A 21,535-nucleotide genomic window follows, 5' to 3' on the forward strand; every position below is an offset into this window, starting at 1 on the left:
AGGCATACATTTCCCTAAGAGCACAGCTCACATGGCAAGAGAACTATTTGGAATGTGCTCTCTCAATATCAACAAAACGTGTACGACACACTGGATGATGAATTTAAGAAAAATATGGAATACAATTTTTTTCTCCACAATAGATCAACTTTTGTTAATCAGTTGTTCTCTACACCTTGGTTTTGTAAGTTAAGCTGGTATGATGTGGTATGGAAATGAGCAGAACCTGAGGCAGTTCAAAGTCCAAGTTAGACAGATACAATGACATATGCAATTGAATATCTCGTTTGTATTATGATATAATAAAGAGAGTAGTTGTGAGAAAAGCTGTGTTTAATTTGCAATTCAAATAAATTCCAGTATGGTAATAAGCAGATATTAGAGGCAGATACCATATATATGTTAAGTTCACAATTCAAGTCCACTTGTGCTTTATCCTGACGTTGCTCTCTGATCAGAAGCATACATTATCTGATTTGATCATCTGGAGCCTTCATTTACATAATTACAAATCAGGTATAAAATGTAGACTTTTACAAAAGTTGCATATAAAATATACTCAACCCATGCCCTCCCAAGGAAAGCATCCTTCATTTAGGGTCATTTCCAAAACAAGTGCTCGTTTTGGTAAACAAAGTTATACAGAAAAGTTAAATAAGGTTGCAGAAACAATGAGAACAAGTGAATAAAAAAAGGCATAACATTTGAGCTAGTGTCATCAGCCAATGTTGATGGTGTAGTGTCATCAACCAATTTGTCATGATGGTTGATGGTGTAGTGTCATCAACCAATTTGTCATGATGGTTGATGGTGTAGTGTCATCAACCAATTTGTCATGATGGTTGATGGTGTAGTGTCATCAACCAATTTGTCATGATGGTTGATGGTGTAGTGTCATCAACCAATTTGTCATGATGGTTGATGGTGTAGTGTCATCAACCAATCCCCATTAGAATAAGTTATGATGATGCATGTGGGGCTTCCCATATGGTCCAGTATATTGCATAGCTACTACTGTATGTCTGCTAACACAATCATACAGTATATGTCCTACACATTAACATTATAGTTTAGGAGAATAGTAAATGATTGTATAATTTCATTGGGTTTAAATTCTAGATCATTTCAGATACATGAAGTCAACTCAGTTGACGGCCAGTTGATGGCCTATGCTTCTCATGGGGTGATGGGCCTAAGTAATTAAGTAACTCAGAAATCTAATAGATAAATGCATTTACTCTAATAGTGTTTTTCCCTTTACAGAAGCACTGTATGCCATTGTGTTGGTATTATGTGTATTACTACTACATATGTCTATATACAGTTGATGAAAGCTCAAACACATGTGCTCTATCCATTGTTGCTGGGAAATCTGCACTGACTAGAACATACACAGAATGTGCATATATCTGAATTGGCATGTACCCTATGGCTGACAATTAAAATGCATTACAGCACTCTATAGGAAAAATTACTAAATGATCTTAATTTAATGTAATAGATCGTCATGTATATTGGAACCTCAGGCAAGAGATGTTTTGGGTTGAAAATGAATGAAAATCAAGACATCCCTGCCCCTCTGCAGAGTACATCAGACAGCAGCACCTTCACAGTTGGTATCTTGAAGGGAGTTTGCCATGGCAACAGGGAGCAGGTTTAATGCCCCCTGGTGAGTTATTGTGAAACACAGGCAGTAACTTTCTCTGTAGCTCAGCAGTGGGTAGATACAGGGAGTGACATTAAAAGCCTTGAAATGGGCTGTCAGTCTGTCCCTGCTGCTCTATAAGGGGCTTACCTAAACCACCGGTGTGAGGAGGTTCCACAACAGTTCACCATCACATAATAGCACCCATCTAAGTTCACACAAGTCAATGTACAAAACTCTCAAGTGACTCTTTCTGATTATTTTACGAGATTATTTACTAGATTATCTAGACCTTTATCAGGGTCCTGATGAATGTTCGGATTGACACAAACTTTGGTTCAAGATCCATTAAATCTATTGTGGAGTATACAAGACCATCAGTGTGCTGGAGTACATGGTGTGCCAACTACCCTCTTTTCAACCCAGTATTTCAATCATGTTAGTTACGAACATAAATCGGCATTTCATTCCTCTACCCTTACTTCTCCTCCAATCACACACCGTCGTTACAGTACGGTAGTCAGTAACAGGTGTGTAACAACCAGGTTATTACAGTACCTGTTTCGTTCAGTTGCCACTGACAGTGGATGATACATGATGAATATTAGCAATAACATAAGTGTGTGAGGTCCCAGCAAACAGTTTGCCGTGGAAGCACAGACAGACAATCCTTTAATTGAATCCTTTCGTGCAGGATATTCCTCCACGGCTGCATCAATAGAAAATCAAGGACAGCATACAACCAAGAAAGATGCTTGACATGTCTGTGGAATAAATATGATCACAATACAGCAGTTGTACCTCTCCATTGTACACAGTCTGCATAGATTCATTTACACACAAAGACAATACGTCAATAAACATCAGTGTTAACAGAGGGTACATGATGCCCTTCAGAAACAACAGCTCTGCTGGCTATACTACAGAGACCTGGTGACCGTCTGGATGTGATGTGTGTCAATCAATAGCGTGGTTCCAGTGTTCAACAAACAATCATTCTGAGCTGTCACAGAGGCACTTACATTAACAGAAGACTATGACAGACAGTTAACTGTTACGCACTGCATTACAGATTTCAGCTGTTTGGAAAGCCTCCCCTAATGACCTGTCTTATAGTAACACAGTGACTATTCCTCTGCTCTAGCAGTGGTGGCCAGACTGCTCAGCTCACACTAACATGCTAACCCTGGCAGTAGCATTGGCACAAACTCTAAATAAAGAGACACACACTCCAGATAACTCTACTGCTGTGGCAGCAGCCAGTTAGCTTAGCGGTGCGGAGGGAGTCAGAAGCAGGACTCGGGGACGGGTCTCTGCTGCCTGCCCAGGGAAGTGGTGCTGTAGCGTGCCCGCTGCAGGGTGGCATAGCTGGGCTTGTCTGTGGCCAGGCTGCTGCGGGGGGCCGGGGGAGCTACCTGCCCGTTCTTCTGCAGAGAGGCACACCTGCGCAGGGTCAAGTCCAGTTTGGTCTGGATGTTACTGGAGCTGTGGGCACGCTTGATGTCAGCAGCAGAGCTGTGACTCCCTGCCCTCCCATTGACAAGCTGCCCTTTGCTGTGACGGCAGTCACTTCTAGGGGCGCCGTTGGCCTTCTTTTCTTCCAGCGCTGCGCCATTCAGGGTCCCATTGGAGAAGGAGAGTTTAGACGAACTACCATTTGCCACCTTGCTGGCTCGTCCGTGGCCATTGGCCCGGACTTCCTCCCCCTTGCTAGGTGTACTCTGAGCGTCTTTCTTCAGGAAGCCAGATTTGAAAAAGGACAAGAGGCTGTCGTGGCTCCTTACCTCCTGACCCCTCACCCCCTTCCTCTCCTCAGGGTGTAGACCAGCCTGCAGCACCCCTACCCTGGAGGTCAGCCCTGCTTGGGCCTTGGGCCTCTTCAGTGTGGAGTCCCTACTTGGGGGGGCACTGTGACTGATGTGGACCCCCTCAGTGGAGCCTCTGTGAGGGTCCACGGTTCTGCCCTGGTCCTGCCTGAACCTCTTGGAGGACCTCCGGCCCAGTGAGCTGTCATCCCTGGCTTTAGTGATAATATTGAGCCCCAGGCTGGAGTTCCTCTCTACGGCAGGCCTGCTCTGGCCCTCTGGTACTCTTGGGGAGTCGCAGGCCTCAGAGTTGGGCCTGTCCATGCAACTCAGGCTGCTCCCACTGGGGGAGCTGCCCAGGTCCCTGTGCCCGCCCTGGGGCGGGGTGGCCATTAGGGTGATGATGGGGTCCTTGGTGCACCGCGGCCTGCGCCCTGACTCCAGGTACTCCACCAGCTCCCCTCGCCTGGGGGCGGAGGGTTTGGGGCGGTCCTTGGAACCAAAGGACCAGCGCAGGGGCAGCACTTTGCTCAGGGTGTCCTTGGTCTTAGTGGGTGACCTCATGCTCACGCTCCTGCCCTGAGTGCCTCGGACAAATAGCTTATTCTCAAACCCATCTGGACCCAGAAGAAAAACAAACAAAGTTAGGATTTTTCCTCATATTCCTCCTCTTTTATAATGGTTCATTGATCGATTTTTCTACATAATCATCTGCTTTTTAATGATGTAATTATCTCAAAGAGATAATCCTCTTTGAGTAACAACCAGAACTTCAGACCAATCAGACACAGCGAGCCATAGTGGTTTTATTTATTTAGAGAAATGGTGTCCCAATGGGCTACTCGCCTGTCTCTGTTTTGAGAGGCTCGTCCTCGAACACAGGGAGCTCTGGGGATTCGGGGGTTGGTGTGGGGCCAGGAGGGCCAGAGGTGGACCCCCCAGAGAACAGGCTGTCCCGCGTCAGACGGATCAGCCAGTGGTCTGACGTGGAGGAGCTGGTGGAGCCTGTAAAAGTAGAAGAACACTGTTATACAGAGCAATGTGCCTTCTACTGGACTCTCAACACAGCTAATACATACAAACCTGTCTCTTTTTCCTAGAGGGGGACATTTCGGAAGAGTTTGTTCATATATTATGACAACATTTTGTTAGTAGTTGTTAGTTTGGTAGCCGAAGTCTATGCCCCTTCGTCGGTGAATGGTCAGTAGGGATTCTTCAATAAACTTTTCTATGTGAAATAGTGCACCAAACATCTTAGTTAGATGTAAAAATGCACGACTAAGATCTCCTCGGCAAAAACGTCAAATTGAATGACAGATTTCTTGAGTTATCTTACATTAATTCTGACTATACGGCGTCTCAAGAGGGACAAACAGTACTATTGCTGCTTTTTTCTCGTTTTTTAAGCAAAAGTCTTTTAAGGGAGTATACAATGCACAGATGTTCACTTTGCCTATCCGAGTTCTGCTAGGAGCAAACCAAACCTAGTATGCAGATGCCTTTACTGTACCTCAATCCTATGATGGACAAGGTTATTACACACTGCCAATCATATCCTCTTTCGATTTCAACATTAATGCTTTAAATTTCAAAAAATGTCTGGATACTGTCATTGAAGTGCCATTCATTATTGAGTGATGAAAGCCATCATTTCACCAATAATGGATTTCAGAAGCCTTATTTCCATTACATGGACTTACTTTCAACTGAAGACCTCTAAAGGGCAGTATTCTTCCAGGATTGGTATATATCATCTATTGAAATGACACAATAGAACTGCAGAACATATTGCAGACTGTGGCTTAATTAAAGGACTTGTCAACACGGCTCACCTCTGAGAGAGGAGCTGGCTGACCATGGAGGGATGGTGTTGCGTCTCTGGTAGAAGAGGATGTAGGCTCCCCGTGTGCACACCTCCCCCTCTGTGACTGGTTCTGCACTGCTGTCATCATACCCATACCACTGGGCGTCCAATGAGTTCCTGCAGAACGCTGCAGAGACACAGACACCTGTTCAGACATGCACAACAGTGTGTACTTACATACATACTGAACAAACCACCACCATATCTTTATTATCATCATCATCAAACACATTTTTGGACTGGATCTCACTTCAAGACACCTTGCTGATTAAGACCACTTTCAATGAGATTGATATTTCATAGAACATTTACAGGATGTGAATATGACAGCCAGACAGTCCCTCCATACAAACCTGTGTAATGTCCACCATGCATGCCTCCGTGGTGGTTACACACGGCATAGAGGTCATATAGGAAGTCTGGAGGGGCCACGTCGGGTGGGCAGGGCTGTTTCCAGGCCGGGTGCAGGGGGCCGGGGAGCAGAGGACCGTGGGGGGGCAGAGGACCGTGGGGGGGCAGCCGGGTGCTCTGACTCCTCTTCACCACATGGGGCGCCATGTCTAGGCCGTCCAGGGGGAAGCGCACCAGCGTGGCCAGCTTGTTGCGGCGCTCGCCCACCTGCCGGAAGCGCTTGAGGTGGAGGATGAGGATGTCAGGCAGCGTCCACAGGCTCATCTTCACCATGCCCTGCTGCAGCTGCTTACAGTGGGGACATTTCCATGCATCGTCCGGAGCCAGCTGGCAGAGAGAGAGAGGGGGGAGAGAGATTTCATCCATGTAAAAAAAAAAATGAAATCTTGTCCCTCAATCAACCCACTGAAATCATTTCATAATACTCTCTAAAGGTGCTACATTGGATTGTTTTAAATTTTTGTATTGTAATTTCAGAAAATGTCCATAATATATCTGCCGCTAATTGTGGAATGATAATGTTTCACAGTATTACTTACAGTTTTACTCTCAGTGTTGTGATTGGCTGTTTGCTTTTCCTATTGATTTCTCCCGCCGGAGCGGCAGCTGTTCTGACTTTGTGGCTGTGCTATTTAGTGAAAATCGCTCATTCCTGGTTGCAGAAATGCTACATTGTTAGCTCAATTTCAGTTTATGTGAGAAAGCAAGCACTGAATAGTGTAGGGAATCATTGTACCATCTAAATCACTGTGAAATATATTTTCAATAAGCAAAAATTGTTTTCCCAGCAGTTTGAAGCATGTTTTAGACATGAAACATGGTCTGATACAGGTCGCGGTGGTCTTCAGTGATAGCTCTGTGCACGAGACCGTGTCTGTTTCATCAGAACAGTAGGTGCAGCCTAATTTTTCAGACTTTCACAACCTGTTGCTGGGGCGACCGCCTCTGGCACTCTAATCCCTCTGATTAGTGTGCATGAAGAAGAGTGGAGGAAGGAGATGGAGGCAGCTGCATCCAATAACCTTCATGTTCAGTCGAGGATACTAACCTGGTCACAAATGGAGCTAAAGAAAGCTTAGTCATTTGCCTCATGAATGGCAATGGGAAAGGATTCACTCCTATCAGAAGCAGACATAGGACTCAAACAATGCTCAGGAAGAAACTAAAAGAAGGCTCTTGAGGAGGACATGCCTGTTACGCGAATGCAGTAAGCCAAGGTAAGTTGCTAGCTAGCATTAAACTTATCTTATAAAAAACAATCAATCATAACCACTAGTTAACTACACATGGTTGATAATATTACTAGATATTATCTAGCGTGTCCTGCGTTGCATATAATCTGACTGAGCATACAAGTATCTAAGTATCTGACTGAGCGGTGGTAGGCAGAAGCAGGCGCATAAACATTCATTCAAACAGCACTTTTGTGCATTTTGCGTCAAATTGCGCTGTTTATGACTTCAAGCCTATCAACTCATGAGATGAGGCTGGTGTAACCGAAGTGAAATGGCTAGCTAGTTAGCGCACGCTAATAGCGTTTCAAACGTCACTCGCTCTGAGCCTTCTAGTAGTTGTTCCCCTTGCTCTGCATGGATAACGCTGCTTCGATGGTGGCTGTTGTCGTTGTGTTGCTGGTTCGAGCCCAGGGAGGAGCGAGGAGAGGGACGGAAACTATACTGTTACACTTGCAATACTAAAGTGCCTATAAGAACATCCAATAGTCAAAGGTTAATGAAATACAAATGGTATAGAGGGAAATAGTCCTATAATTCCTATAATAACTACAACCTAAAACTTCTTACCTGGGAATATTGAAGACTCATGTTAAAAGGAATCACCAGCTTTCAAATGTTCTCATGTTCTGAGCAAGGAACTTAAACGTTAGCTTTCTTACATAGCACATATTGCACTTTTACTTCTCCAACACTTTGTTTTTGCATTATTTAAACCAAATTGAACATGTTTCATTATTTACTTGAGGCTACATTGATTTTATTGATGTATTATATTAAGTTAAAATAAGTGTTCATTCAGTATTGTTGCAATTGTCATTATTACAAGCAATTTTTTTTTTTAAATCGGCCGATTAATAGGTATCGGCTTTTTTGGCCCTCCAATAATCGGTATCGGCGTTGAAAAATCATAATCGGTCGACCTCTAATAGAGATGGGGCATGACTGTAAACAATATATTGTGGTACAGTATAACTGGGAGCAGGAAGATCAATCAAGCATTCGAAGGGAAAGAAGTATTCTGATTCATAAGTCGTATAGACACCGACCTGGGTGCAGGTACAGTTAAGCGAGAGCATACAGTTCCCAGCAGAAACACAGCCCATTCACAGCTCTAATAGAATACCAACACTCCACTGACGGGAAAATAAAAGCCCAATTGGCAAGATTAATTCCACTACAGGTCATCTTGATTGATTTGACTCAAGGCAGATTTTGTTCTTGGCATCATGCCACAGCATTCACATCCTTTGTTACTGTTGATGTTGTTTCTTATAACACTGGGGGGTCTGTAAGAAGCATGATGGATTCCATAATGATGTCCTTAAAGGGATTGTTAACCCAAATAATAAATGTGCATCTTATTTTTAAGGTAGCATACGATTAATGGATTAGCAATTTGGATGAATTTCCCTTAAAGGACTGTTTCAAACTAGAGGCAGTCTCCCCTATAAACAAAAATACAGTATATAATGAAAATCACAGGTAGGAAGGATTTCCTTGCTCCTCATCAGTCATTCCCGTCCTCTGGCAGTCTCTATGGGGGTACCACAGGGTTCAATTCTCGGGCCGACTCTTTTCTCTGTATACATCAATGATGTTGCTCTTGCTGCGGGCGATTCCCTGATCCACCTCTATGCAGACGACACCATTCTGTATACTTCCGGCCCTTCCTTGGACACTGTGCTATCTAACCTCCAAACGAGCTTCAATGCCATACAACACTCCTTCCGTGGCCTCCAACTGCTCTTAAACGCTAGTAAAACCAAATGCATGCTTTCAACCGTTCGCTGCCTGCACCCGCACGCCCGACTAGCATCACCACCCTGGACGGTTCCGACCTAGAATATGTGGACATCTATAAGTACCTAGGTGTCTGGCTAGACTGCAAACTCTCCTTCCAGACTCATATCAAACATCTCCAATCCAAAATCAAATCTAGAGTCGGCGTTCTATTCCGCAACAAAGCCTCCTTCACTCACGCCGCCAAACTTACCCTAGTAAAATTGACTATCCTACCGATCCTCGACTTCAGCGATGTCATCTACAAAATAGCTTCCAATACTCTACTCAGCAAACTGGATGCAGTTTATCACAGTGCCATCCGTTTTGTTACTAAAGCACCTTATACGACCCACCACTGCGACCTGTATGCCCTAGTCGGCTGGCCCTCGCTACATGTTCGTCGTCAGACCCACTGGCTCCAGGTCATCTACAAGGCTATGCTAGGTAAAGTGCCGCCTTATCTCAGTTCACTGGTCACGATGGCTACACCCACCCGTAGCACGCGCTCCAGCAGGTGTATCTCACTGATCATCCCTAAAGCCAAAACCTCATTTGGACGCCTTTCCTTACAGTTTTCTGCTGCCTGCGACTGGAACGAATTGCAAAAATCTCTGAAGTTGGAGACTTTTATCTCCCTCAACAACTTTAAAAATCTGCTATCCGAGCAGCTAACCGATCGCTGCAGCTGTACATAGTCCATCTGTAAACTACCCACCCAATTTACCTACCTCACCCCCCATACTGCTTTTATTTATTTACTTTTCTGCTCTTTTGCACACCAGTATCTCTTCTTGCACATGATCATCTGATGATTTATCACTCCAGTGTTAATCTGCTAAATTGTAATTACTCGATTTATTGCCTACCTCATGCCTTTTGCACACATTGTATATAGATTCTCTTTTTTTTTCTTCTACCATGTTATTGACTTGTTTATTGTTTACTCCATGTGTAACTCTGTGTTGTTGTCTGTTCACACTGCTATGCTTTATCTTGGCCAGGTCGCAGTTGCAAATGAGAACTTGTTCTCAACTAGCCTACCTGGTTAAATAAAGGTGAAATAAATAAATAAAAAATTCAATCAGTGGGTTCGGTATATAAGGTTCTATGACACACGTCAAACTCATTCCACAGAGGACCGAGTGTCTGCGGGTTTACGCTGCTCCCTTGGACTTGATTGATGAATTAAGGTCACTAATTAGGAAGGGACTCAACTTACCTGGTTGTCTAGAGCTTAATTGAAAGGAAAAAACAAAAACCAGCAGACACAAGGCCCTCCGTGGAATGAGTTTGACACCCTTGTAATCTATAGTGAGACAACATAGTGTACTCAGCAGTGGTTGTTGCCTGCCTGTAGGAGGAGATAATGTACCTGTTCCTCTTTAGTGTAGAGCTGAAAGCACTCGTCCAGGGTACAACTGTGCTGCTGGACGTGCTGCTGATGCTGGCCTCTCACACTCTCAGCATCCTTCACCACCTCCTCCTGGATGTTCCCAAACAGGCTGCAGGAGACCGACCAGACACAGAGACAGACAGACAGACAGAGTTGGGAACATGCACACAGAGAGAGAAACGTGCCTTATTAATAAAATAAGGCACGTGCAGCAGCATACATACTGTTTTATGATTACAGCTGGGCTACAATAATTCAGGGCTAGAAAGTTATACACTGTCCCTGAGATTGACTGACCAGTCTTTGATTCTGTGTTCCCACTCGATGATGAGCTTCACATGGGGCGGTCCTCCTGAGCCACAGAGATTAAGAGCTCTGGGAACAAAGGGGTCAAAGGTCATCAGATTAGCGAGGTAAAACTTCAGCATAATCCCCTTCGCACACCGTCCACCTATTATTCAGGTGGAATGTACATTTTGTTATGGTGCTTTTCCATTGAGTCTTACCCTCCTCACCAGTGGGCCACCAGTGTTTTATGTTAATGTAGGCCAGCGTTTCCCAAATTGGGGTCGCAACCCCATGTGGGGTCTCCAGATTTGAAGATGGGTCACAAGAGAAACTCTGGGAAAAAATCATGCTTGGTTCATAGAACTGGGGTTATGTCAGTAACCTCTGGTAGCCGCTAGATGTGGTTGTAATAAACAGACATGTTTCTGTTTTCTTCCTACAAATGTGGCTCCATCATTTGAACGGTTTAAGATACAAAATATTATGACCCCATCACTGAAAGATAAGACTCTCAGGAACACATGTGTGTCTGTTTCCCTCTACAATGCCCACAAGCCTTATTAGAACAGAGTGGACAAGATCAGGCACTAAATCAGGGAAAAAGAACATCATCAATGATTGTTATTTTCTGTACAGAAGATCATAGAAAATTATTATCAGACTGATTTATAATAGATTGTCATAGCCCCAATTAAAAAAGTAAACATTGGCCGTTGATTCCATCACTTGTTTTACATGGTGGGGTCACAAAAAATGTTAATATCAAAATAGGGTTGCGGGCCAAACCAGTTTGGGGACCTCTGATGTAAATTATAGCGTTGTTGTGTTTCCATTAGGAGTGTGGCACTAAAGACTTATTTGCGAGCAGAATCATCAAGCTCTGCATCATTCAAGAATACTGTAGTTTTGTGAGAAGGTGTTAAAGTTCAGAATTAGCCATCATGTAAATGCCAGCTGAAAAGTACCCAGGGCTTTGCCATGGCTCCAAGTCAGAGCAGAGCCATGGCCTCGTGAGACATAGGTGCCAGCCCACGAAGATGGAAACAGAAAAGTCTGAGCCTTTTGGGTAAAACACTGGGGTAAATCCTCATTGGAAATGAGAGACCTTTTCAGAGAGGGCCTTTGTGCAGCAGCATGTATTTGTGGACTCTGTACAGCCACTAGGTGTCAGCATGACCTTACAATTAAAGATCCACCACATGCTGGGATTCAAAAAAAAGTAGCAGATCATGGATTTCTAGATAGTGCTTTCAGAAGTGAGTTTTCAGAGGATGAATATACAGAATATCCACAAACGATTCACACAACAACATAGGTTTAAAGCACAATCGATGGTAAGAAAGTAGTTGAAGAAAAAAGGAATGCCCGCAACCCTGGTATGCTCCCATGGTGATTTAATCAGACGAACAATAAAGATGACCTTTTGATCCGAGTTGGATCTTCGTCAGGTCAACAAAGTAGTTAAACATTAGCTTTTCATTCAGAGTCTGTGTTAACGTTACTGTAGGCCCCTTGAAACCTGGACAGCATTGAATAACATCATGTTGGGGATCCTTTCCCTTTCCTTTCCTAAAGCATGTTATGAGTCAGATTGATTTCATGTAAAAGTCAAGTTTTATGTGCTTTACCAAACCCTAACAGCTAAAGCAATGCATGCGGCTATTCTTGGTGTGATAGAGCCCCACCAGAAACCCAGCTCCACTAATTGGGTCAGTTATAAATAGGATTTAAATGGTAGGTGGGATTTTAAACAATTTGTGACAGATTAATTTGAGATTTTCCTTAATGCTAGTTATTCATGAGCAGTAGAAAAGGTGGAATGGGGACAATACAGAGAAACAATTTATTTTTCAGTCTCTACTACAATGGAGCGTGTTTTCTTGACTCAAATCGTCTGTGACAGTTGTGCTTTTATAATGGCCTCGAGAGATCCATCCAGTCTCAAAAGGACTCAATTATACAGTATTTGAATTCAGAAATATCTCTCAGAGCAGCTGGCAAGATTATCTACAGTTTTCTTGGCAGAGAGTAGAATAGTAAGTTCACTACCACAATGTCTATGACTGTAGCTCTGGGGGTCCTTCAGGTAAACTACATTATATTCTGGGCTGAGAGTCAATCAAAGCCAGCTGAACTCTTCAAGCGAACACTTCAAACAGAATTTCATTACACAGTGATCTTCATGGCTATGGGGTGCCTCTCAGTATGAGCCCCGGAGATTTCAGATCTGTAGAGACAGTACATGTATCTCTCCACAGGCTATAGCTGCTTTTATTTACCACCATCACAGCTACTATTATGACTCTACACAGCCCTGCCCGTGATGAAGGCTGGCTATGAACACCCACAAAATAGCAACAGGATAAATGCATCTATACTGGTCAAAGGAGCGAAGTGGGAAAGCAGACAACCTATATGCTGGAAGAAGAATTTTCCTTCCTATCGCTTTATTTTCCAAAGTAAGGGAAAGCTATTGATTGAAATGCTAAATGCTTTTACTGATGGTGTTGTTGAAGGTAAAAAAAAAAAGAATCACACAAACCTTTGAGGGGCACTGGTGCAGCAATTTAGTAGTATTACTGAAATATCAATACATTAATGAGTCTTGTAGCACCATCATCAAATAGAAGTGTTCTGAATACTGTGCACACATGCACTTCAAAAGCACCACGCCCCCCAGCAACCATTCAAATGGATGAATGGACATTTCTAAGCAACTGGAGGAATTCTGCCTGAATAAAGCACCCTTTAAAATGGCAATTATCTTCCACAGAACGTAAACCATTAGACACCCTCTCCTGAAAAGGAACCTTACAAAATGGCTGCATATTTCACTGCTGTAAGAAATGGGCATTACCTAATCCACTACACCGTATGGGCTGCCTCTCAGTAAAGAACTACCAATACTAAATATAGAGGGAAGAAACTGTGGTTTTGACGCGTTACTCTTGAAATGCTTAGAAGACTTGCTTGAACACCTCTACTGCTTCACTTTAGCTTGATGAACTGCCTGTTCGCGGCCTTACCTTCTCATCTCACTACCTAACTGTCTGACCTGCAGACGCTTAGCTAGCTACAGTATGTGGCCTGCAGAGGCTGTCTGTCTCACCTGTTCACTGCTGGGTGGTAGAGCGGCCGTCCATCCTGGGGGGAGAGGTAGCTGTAGGACGCTGATCCTCCCACCACACGGATCTTAAACAGCACTCTGGCATTCTGAAAGACGAACACAGGTGAAAAATGATGATTATTGAATGAATCAATATTGGCATTGCCACTGGAGTTAGGAGCAGGGACTAGAGTAATGTACAACTACGAGTGTACAGTATAATCAGGGATCCCACTGGTCTTGGTGGACTTGCACATGGTGATGGATAGCACAGTTCTTTGAATCCTAATTTGATGAATGCAATACCCTCTAAAATCCTGTCTGCACAGGACAGATCAAGGTTTGTAGTCAGTAAAAAGTGCCCTATCATCTGATGTGGAGGTTGAATAATGATTTGTAAAGGCAACATCCCCCAGCAATAACATCCTTCGAATTGGCACTGTTTGTTACGGTCATAACCGCACGGCAAGTCTAGGTCCAAAAGGCTTCTTAACAGCTTCTACCCCAAGCCATAAGACTCCTGAACAGCTAATCAAATGGCTACCCAGACTACTTGCTTTGTCCCTCCCCCTCTTTTACGCTGCTGCTACTCTCTGTTTATTATCTATGCATAGTCACTTTAACTCTACCTACATGTTCCCATTACCTCAATTACATCGACTAACCGGTGCCCGTGCACATTGACTCTGTACCGGTACCCCCTGTATATAGCCTCGCTACTGTTATTTTACTGCTGCTCTATTTTTTACTTAACACTTCATTTTTGGTTACGGTCTTGTAAATAAGCATTACACCTGTTGTATTCGGCACATGTGACAAATAACATTTGATTTGAATTTAATTGGCTTGAGAAACACAAAAAGAGATTACTAAAAAGTTGTATGACTTAGACAGAAAAATAGAGAAAATAACCAACTTCTAATGGGTCCGTTTGAAATACTGCCACCAGAGAGAAGATGAGCAGCCAAGCATTCAAATCAATACATTGGAGAGTTAAGAGTTCCAAACCACATTTTTCCTGGCCAAAGCCTCTGAATCTTTTTGATAGGCTCGGGGCCCTGCACCAAACTTGGAGGATGCTAGGAAAGGGTGGGTCTTTCCAAATGAATCATCATTAAGATTTGTTTTAGTTTTCGCCTCATCTCTGTGAGATATACAGGAGAAACTGTTTACTGAGAACTGTTCTAGTTTGGAAGGTACTACCAGGAACGCAATCAATAAAAATATATATATTTTGCCTGGTTCCAAAGTTTCACAGGTTAATTTTTCGATGTGAAACACCCAATAATCCAAAAGATAATCACCCTCCTTATGCTTGTTTCGATTGCATCTGGAAAATTGAGAAAAAAATGTGTTTATATTACTCAGAGACCTGCTGGGATTGGATGTTCTGGAGTGCTTTGCAGAAAATGAAATTGATTTCCTCTCTTTCAAATGAATTCCTGTGAGTTGCTGGCCGGATTCCAGGATAAACAACAACACTGATTCTTGTGAAGAGGAGAGAACTAAAAATAGGTGGTGAAGGCATTATGTAAGTAGGAGAACACTGAACCGACTCGTCCTGCAAAGTATAGAAACACTACAGTCCTGAAAATACTGTAAATATTGCAAAGATGTGCCAGGTATTGCCTATTTCTACGATGGCTGTTGCTGCGAGTGTGAAAATGTTGACTTTGACTTTCCATGTCAGAAACAAACTAAAGTAAATCAGTTAATAACATAATAACATGGCTTTGAAATTCATTAGGCGTAAATCATATAAGATCGACTAAACCTTTCCATTATTACAGCAGGATAAATATGGGATGGTTGCTGTTTCTCCAGTCATCCTGATGGGGGCAGCTCCCATCTGTCCAAACAGCCCTCTCAGGGTTTAACACTTAAAAAGAAAAATTCACTCCAAAACTATATTTTGTTATTATTTTCATTAGTCCACTGTTAATACAGTCCCAGAATCTTTTGCATGTCAGTAGTCAAGTTTTAAAGAAGCAAAGTGTCACTTGGCACATCACCATGATGATGTGGAACATGGTTATTCTGACTTTCAGGGGTGGTCAGAAGGTTTACAAACTCATGCCACCTGTTTAACTGTCCCACATTTTCAGATATTGTACTGTTGCTGGTGGTCTGAAGGGCCATGTTCCCACCCATACAGGACATTTACTTGAAACGGTGCCTGAGGAAGTCCAGCAGCATCGTCAAGGATCCCACACACCCCAGACATGAGTTGTTCACTCCCTTACCGTCCGTCAGACGGTATCAAAGCATAAGGTCTGACACCAAGAGGCTTAGAGAGGGTTTCTATTTTTTACCCCCTTTTACCCCAATTTCGATCTTGTCTCATCACTGCAACTCCCCAATGGGCTCGGGAGCTGAAGGTCGAGTCATGCGTTCTCCGAAACATGACCCGCCAAACCGTGCTTCTTAACACCTGCCCACTTAACCTCACACACACACACACACACACACACACACACACACACACACACACACACACGCGCACACACACACACACACACCCCAATTGCTGCTATCAGACTCTCATTTACTATTGCTAATACTGCACAATTTCAACACTTCCCCCCTAATCCCCCCTTTCTCTGATACATGTGTAAATATTGGACTATAACTTGTGCTTTCCTGTATTATACTTATTCTAAAATGTTTATTCTATTTTCCTGAGCCAATTACTTTTTGTTCTTATTGTTATCTTTTATTATTTCTTATTGTTGTTGTATTGTCCAGAAGGAACCTGCAAGTAAGCATTTTGTTGTTACCATGTGTATCCTGTACATATGACTAATAAAACTTGAAACTTGAGGGAACGGAAAATGGATGTCCTTAAATGGATTGCCAAAAGGGGGAGCCACTACTCCTCTTGATGCATTTGGATTGACATTATATTATGAACAAAATTGAAATGATGAAAACAGACAAATCTTTGCAAAGGTATACAGAATGACAATACTAATGAGGAATTATATGTAGAAAGCTGCTATGGGACTGTACATTAGGATGCCGTGTGGGCATACAGCTTGACACCGACCTGTCATGGGATAACCTATAAAGATGCTAGATCTAAATTCTAGGACATCTGGGGAATAACCAGACCTCATAAAGGAATCTGTGAGGCCTGCAGTTTGTCTAAATACCCTAGAGAGTCTTGAAGAGGGTTTTTCTATATTTGTGCTCAACCTGAGATAGCGAACACAGAACACATTAAGTGCTCTTATGACTGCTCCAACTGAAATGCCAGAATGGTTTAAAATGGAAGAAGAATGGATTTCCCATTGGGTCATACTGTCCTCTATAAATGCACGTGTAAAGCAGCTACATATTTGAGGTCCTAGTGTTTATCGCATTACCCTCTGGCAGCTTTCCATGCCGTCTCTGGGATGTTTTTTGTGAACGCATTCACTTTGAAGACTTTGGGAAGGTTGAGGTATTCTAAGTGAATTACCTGTCAAAAGCTTGAAACGAAAGATGACAAAAGTGGACCTGAAATGAGTTTTCCTCTCATCTAGTACTTAGCCACTTTGTTTAAGCCCTGTATTCTGCTTAGCATGATAGACTTGTGTCTACATGCAAAGACCACCCATGCCACACACAGATACAGTATATACCCGCGTGTGTGTGCATCCCACCCACTGCAGGCTGCAGTCTAAGAATGTGTGAAAAGCACTGGTGTGTGTGAAGCAGAAAGAGGCTCAGCTCAGGTGTGTGTGTGTGTATGTGCGTGTGTGACAGGTGTGTGAGAAGGTATGAGTAAGTGAGAGGGAAAATGAACAAATAAGCACCGTAGGATTGGTCTGGCTCTGAGTAATGTCATACCCTGTCAGAATGACTGCTGGGTAGATAGGAAGAAAAACACAGCTAAAACTCAACAGCACGCAACACTACACCTCTGAGCTTCTACCTGTCTCAGCCAGAACACTGCATGAGGCAAGAGGAGACCAAACAATACTGGATTAGACACGAGAGTTGTTATAGTAGCACATGCATTCCAAGAGAAAATCATTGCTTTCAGTTTCTTTCAGTCTTAAATCTACCTGGGTTAATTACTGCTTGTGTTAAGAGAACATTATGATTTGGTAGATAGCAACACTATTTACACGTGAGAATAATGTTCTAATGCTTTCCCATTACAATCTAAGCACTGACAGATTTCTGCTTAATCCCTCACATATTACCATAACATCATCTGTCTGTGACTGTGTAACATGGTCTGTCTCTGTGTGACAAATATCCATTCTCCATTCCACATTTACAAATCTACTCATCTCCCGTATTGCATCTTCAATTAAATCTCATCAGTTCCCCATCCTCACAGAGTGTGTCACTGTGAGGACATCATGCAGTGTCATGAATTACAGCTGTGAGTCTGAGCCACAGCCTGCTCAAGGAGGGGTGCTGTTATTCTCTAATTATACACAGTCACCAGCACCATGTCATCTGAATGGCTAGCGTAGCATACGTAGCATGTCACCCTGTCTGCTCTAGTGAGCAGCTCCAAGCTGACTGAGATGTCAGGCAACGGAGAGGCAACATCAGGATCCAATCAGGCAGACTGACTGGCTTACTGCCACTGCTGCTATTGGACTCCATTGCTGTGGTCTAAAATTAGATAAGGGTAGAAAATCCACTTTTGAAAGTAAGTGATTGCTGCCATAAACCACAGGTTGACGCGTATCTGTCCTTTCAAGCTCTAGAGAATTGTATTTTTTTGGCAAAACATCCATTTGGAGTGTCTCTCTCTTGGCTGAGGTAGGCTCCTTACACTGATTTTGTAAGCTAGGCTTTAATTAAATAGCCAACTGGAGGTTTAAAAAAGGACAGGATAAATCCAATACAGAGAATTACTGAGAGTTTCTCACTCTTCCTTCATGGCATCTCTGTCTCTTCTCTCTTCACGGAATGCTAACCTGTCATTTTCTTTTCTCCCTAAAACATCAGGACCCTTTAACAACATTTTTTACATTTTAGTCATTTAGCAGACGCTCTTATCCAGGGCGACTTACAGTAGAGTGCATACATTTTATTACATACTGAGACAAGGATATCCCTACCGACCAAACCCTCCCTAACCCGGACGACGCTATGCCAATTGTGCGTCGCCCCACGGACCTCCCGGTTGCGGCCGGCTGCGACAGAGCCTGGGCGCGAACCCAGAGACTCTGGTGGCGCAGCTAGCACTGCGATGCAGTGCCCCCAGACCACTGCGCCACCCGGGAGGTCGGCGTATAAAATGTATACAAACAGACAGACAGACAGACATGTACACTGCTCAAAAATATAAAGGGAACACTTAAACAACACAATGCAACTCCAAGTCAAGCACACTTCTGTGAAATCAAACTGTCCACTTAGGAAGCAACACTGATTGACAATAAATTTCACATGCTGTTGTGCAAATGGAATAGACAAAAGGTGGAAATTATAGGCAATTAGCAAGACACCCCCCAAAACAGGAGTGATTCTGCAGGTGGTGACCACAGACCACTTCTCAGTTCCTATGCTTCCTGGCTGATGTTTTGGTCACTTTTGAATGCTGGCGGTAATCTCACTCTAGTGGTAGCATGAGACGGAGTCTACAACCCCCACAAGTGGCTCAGGTAGTGCAGTTCATCCAGGATGGCACATCAATGCGAACTGTGGCAAAAAGGTTTGCTGTGTCTGTCAGCGTAGTGTCCAGAGCATGCAGGCGCTACCAGGAGACAGGCCAGTACATCAGGAGACGTGGAGGAGGCTGTAGGAGGGCAACAACCCAGCAGCAGGACCGCTACCTCCGCCTTTGTGCAAGGAGGAGCACTACCAGCGCCCTGCAAAATGACCTCCAGCAGGCCACAAATGTGCATGTGTCAGCATATGGTCTCACAAGGGGTCTGAGGATCTCATCTCGGTACCTATTGGCAGTCAGGCTATCTCTGGCGAGCACATGGAGGGCTGTGCGGCCCCACAAAGAAATGCCACCCCACACCATGACTGACCCATCGCCAAACCGGTCAGGCTGGAGGATGTTGCAGGCAGCAGAACGTTCTCCACGGCGTCTCCAGACTCTGTCACGTCTGTCACATGTGCTCAGTGTGAACCTGCTTTCATCTGTGAAGAGCACAGGGCGCCAGTGGCGAATTTGCCAATCTTGGTGTTCTCTGGCAAATGCCAAACGTCCTGCACGGTGTTGGGCTGTAAGCACAACCCCCACCTGTGGACATCGGGCCCTCAAACCACCCTCATGGAGTCTGTTTCTGACCGTTTGAGCAGACACATGCACATTTGTGGCCTGCTGGAGGTCATTTTGCAGGGCGCTGGCAGTGTACCTCCTTGCACAAAGGCGGAGGTAGCGGTCCTGCTGCTGGGTTGTTGCCCTCCTACGGCCTCCTCCACGTCTCCTGATGTACTGGCCTGTCTCCTGGTAGCGCCTCCATGCTCTGGACACTACGCTGACAGACACAGCAAACCTTTTTGCCACAGCTCGCATTGATGTGCCATCCTGGATGAACTGCACTACCTGAGCCACTTGTGTGGGTTGTAGACTCCGTCTCATGCTACCACTAGAGTGAGAGCACCGCCAGCATTCAAAAGTGACCAAAACATCAGCCAGGAAGCATAGGAACTGAGAAGTGGTCTGTGGTCACCACCTGCAGAATCACTCCTTTTTTGGGGGTGTCTTGCTAATTGCCTATAATTTCCACCTTTTGTCTATTCCATTTGCACAACAGCATGTGAAATTTATTGTCAATCAGTGTTGCTTCCTAAGTGGACAGTTTGATTTCACAGAAGTGTGATTGACTTGGAGTTACATTGTGTTGTTTAAGTGTTCCCTTTGTTGTTTGTACACTGCTCAAAAAAATAAACAGACAGACAGACAGATATGTAGTCTGGTGGCCATGCAGCCACCTGACAGAGTCAGACACTAACTGGAAAGCTGTTTGGCGACATGATTAACATCATGCTATGCTGGGGCCTCCCGGGTGGCGCAGTGGTCTAGGGCACTGCATCGCAGTGCTAACTGCGCCACCAGAGTCTCTGGGTTCGCGCCCAGGCTCTGTCGCAGCCGGCCGCGACCGGGAGGTCCGTGGGGCGACGCACAATTGGCATAGCGTCGTCCGGGGTAGGGAGGGTTTGGCCGGTAGGGATATCCTTGTCTCATCGCGCTCCAGCGACTCCTGTGGCGGGCCGGGCGCAGTGCGCGCCAGCCAAGGGGGGCCAGGTACACGGTGTTTCCTCCGACACATTGGTGCGGCTGGCTTCCGGGTTGGAGGCGCGCTGTGTTAAAGAAGCAGTACGGCTGGTTGGGTTGTGCTTCGGAGGACGCATGGCTTTCAACCTTCGTCTCTCCCGAGCCCGTATGGGAGTTGTAGCGATGAGACAAGGTAGTAATTACTAGCGATTGGATACCACGAAAATTGGGGAGAAAATGGGATAAAATAAAAAATAAAAAATAAAAAACATCATGCTATGCTGCGCTGAACCGCAATCAGAGGTCACACAGCTGGGAGTATCTAAGCAGACTGTTTTGTTTGCATTTGTATCATTACATGTTTGTCCGATGTTCTGCAGTTGTCCCAACAAAGGTGGAGACAGTGCAAACAAGCCACTTGGTTTGGATCTTCCAGCAAGACAATAACCCCAAGCACACATCAAAATCCACAAAGAAATGAATTGGCCACACAATCAATATTGTGTAATGGCCATCTCAGTCTCCAGACTTGAAACCCATTGAAAACCTGTGGTTTGAATTCAAGAGGGCAGTCCATAATCACAGACAAAGGTTATTAAGGATCCAAATGGATTCTGTATGGAGGAATGGTCTAAGATCCCTCCCAATGTGTTCTCCAACTCATAGAAGGCTCAGTGCCGTTATCCTCGCAAGGTGAGGAATTGAAAGGTATTGAAAACAGGGGTGTCAAAAATATTGATGCCTAACTTTTTGAGAGAAGAAAATATTACTTGTTAGACAAAATCAATTGTTTTCTGAGCAATTGTATTAGTATAATATAATAAAA

The 21,535-nt window shown here is 44.1% G+C and overlaps 1 protein-coding gene across 2 annotated transcripts in view; it reads right to left on the bottom strand.

The window, feature by feature from the left end:
• Positions 1–315: 315 nt before the first annotated feature.
• LOC129833300 (ubiquitin carboxyl-terminal hydrolase 43-like) overlaps positions 316–21,535 on the bottom strand; it is a 100,413-nt gene continuing 79,193 nt past the window's right edge. The window contains exons 9-15 of one of the 2 annotated variants that reach the window (XM_055897797.1): positions 13,533–13,636; positions 10,433–10,510; positions 10,115–10,244; positions 5,668–6,052; positions 5,283–5,441; positions 4,297–4,455; positions 316–4,067 (exon numbers count right to left, since the gene is read on the bottom strand). In XM_055897797.1, coding sequence (XP_055753772.1) covers positions 2,932–4,067; positions 4,297–4,455; positions 5,283–5,441; positions 5,668–6,052; positions 10,115–10,244; positions 10,433–10,510; positions 13,533–13,636 — 2,151 coding nt within the window. In that variant the 3' untranslated portion in view covers positions 316–2,931. The remainder of the gene's footprint in view (positions 4,068–4,296; positions 4,456–5,282; positions 5,442–5,667; positions 6,053–10,114; positions 10,245–10,432; positions 10,511–13,532; positions 13,637–21,535) is intronic. The other variant, XM_055897799.1, reaches the window with a different exon arrangement.

The sequence above is a fragment of the Salvelinus fontinalis genome, chromosome 34, assembly GCF_029448725.1.
Source record: "Salvelinus fontinalis isolate EN_2023a chromosome 34, ASM2944872v1, whole genome shotgun sequence".
Taxonomy (NCBI): Eukaryota; Metazoa; Chordata; class Actinopteri; order Salmoniformes; family Salmonidae; genus Salvelinus; species Salvelinus fontinalis.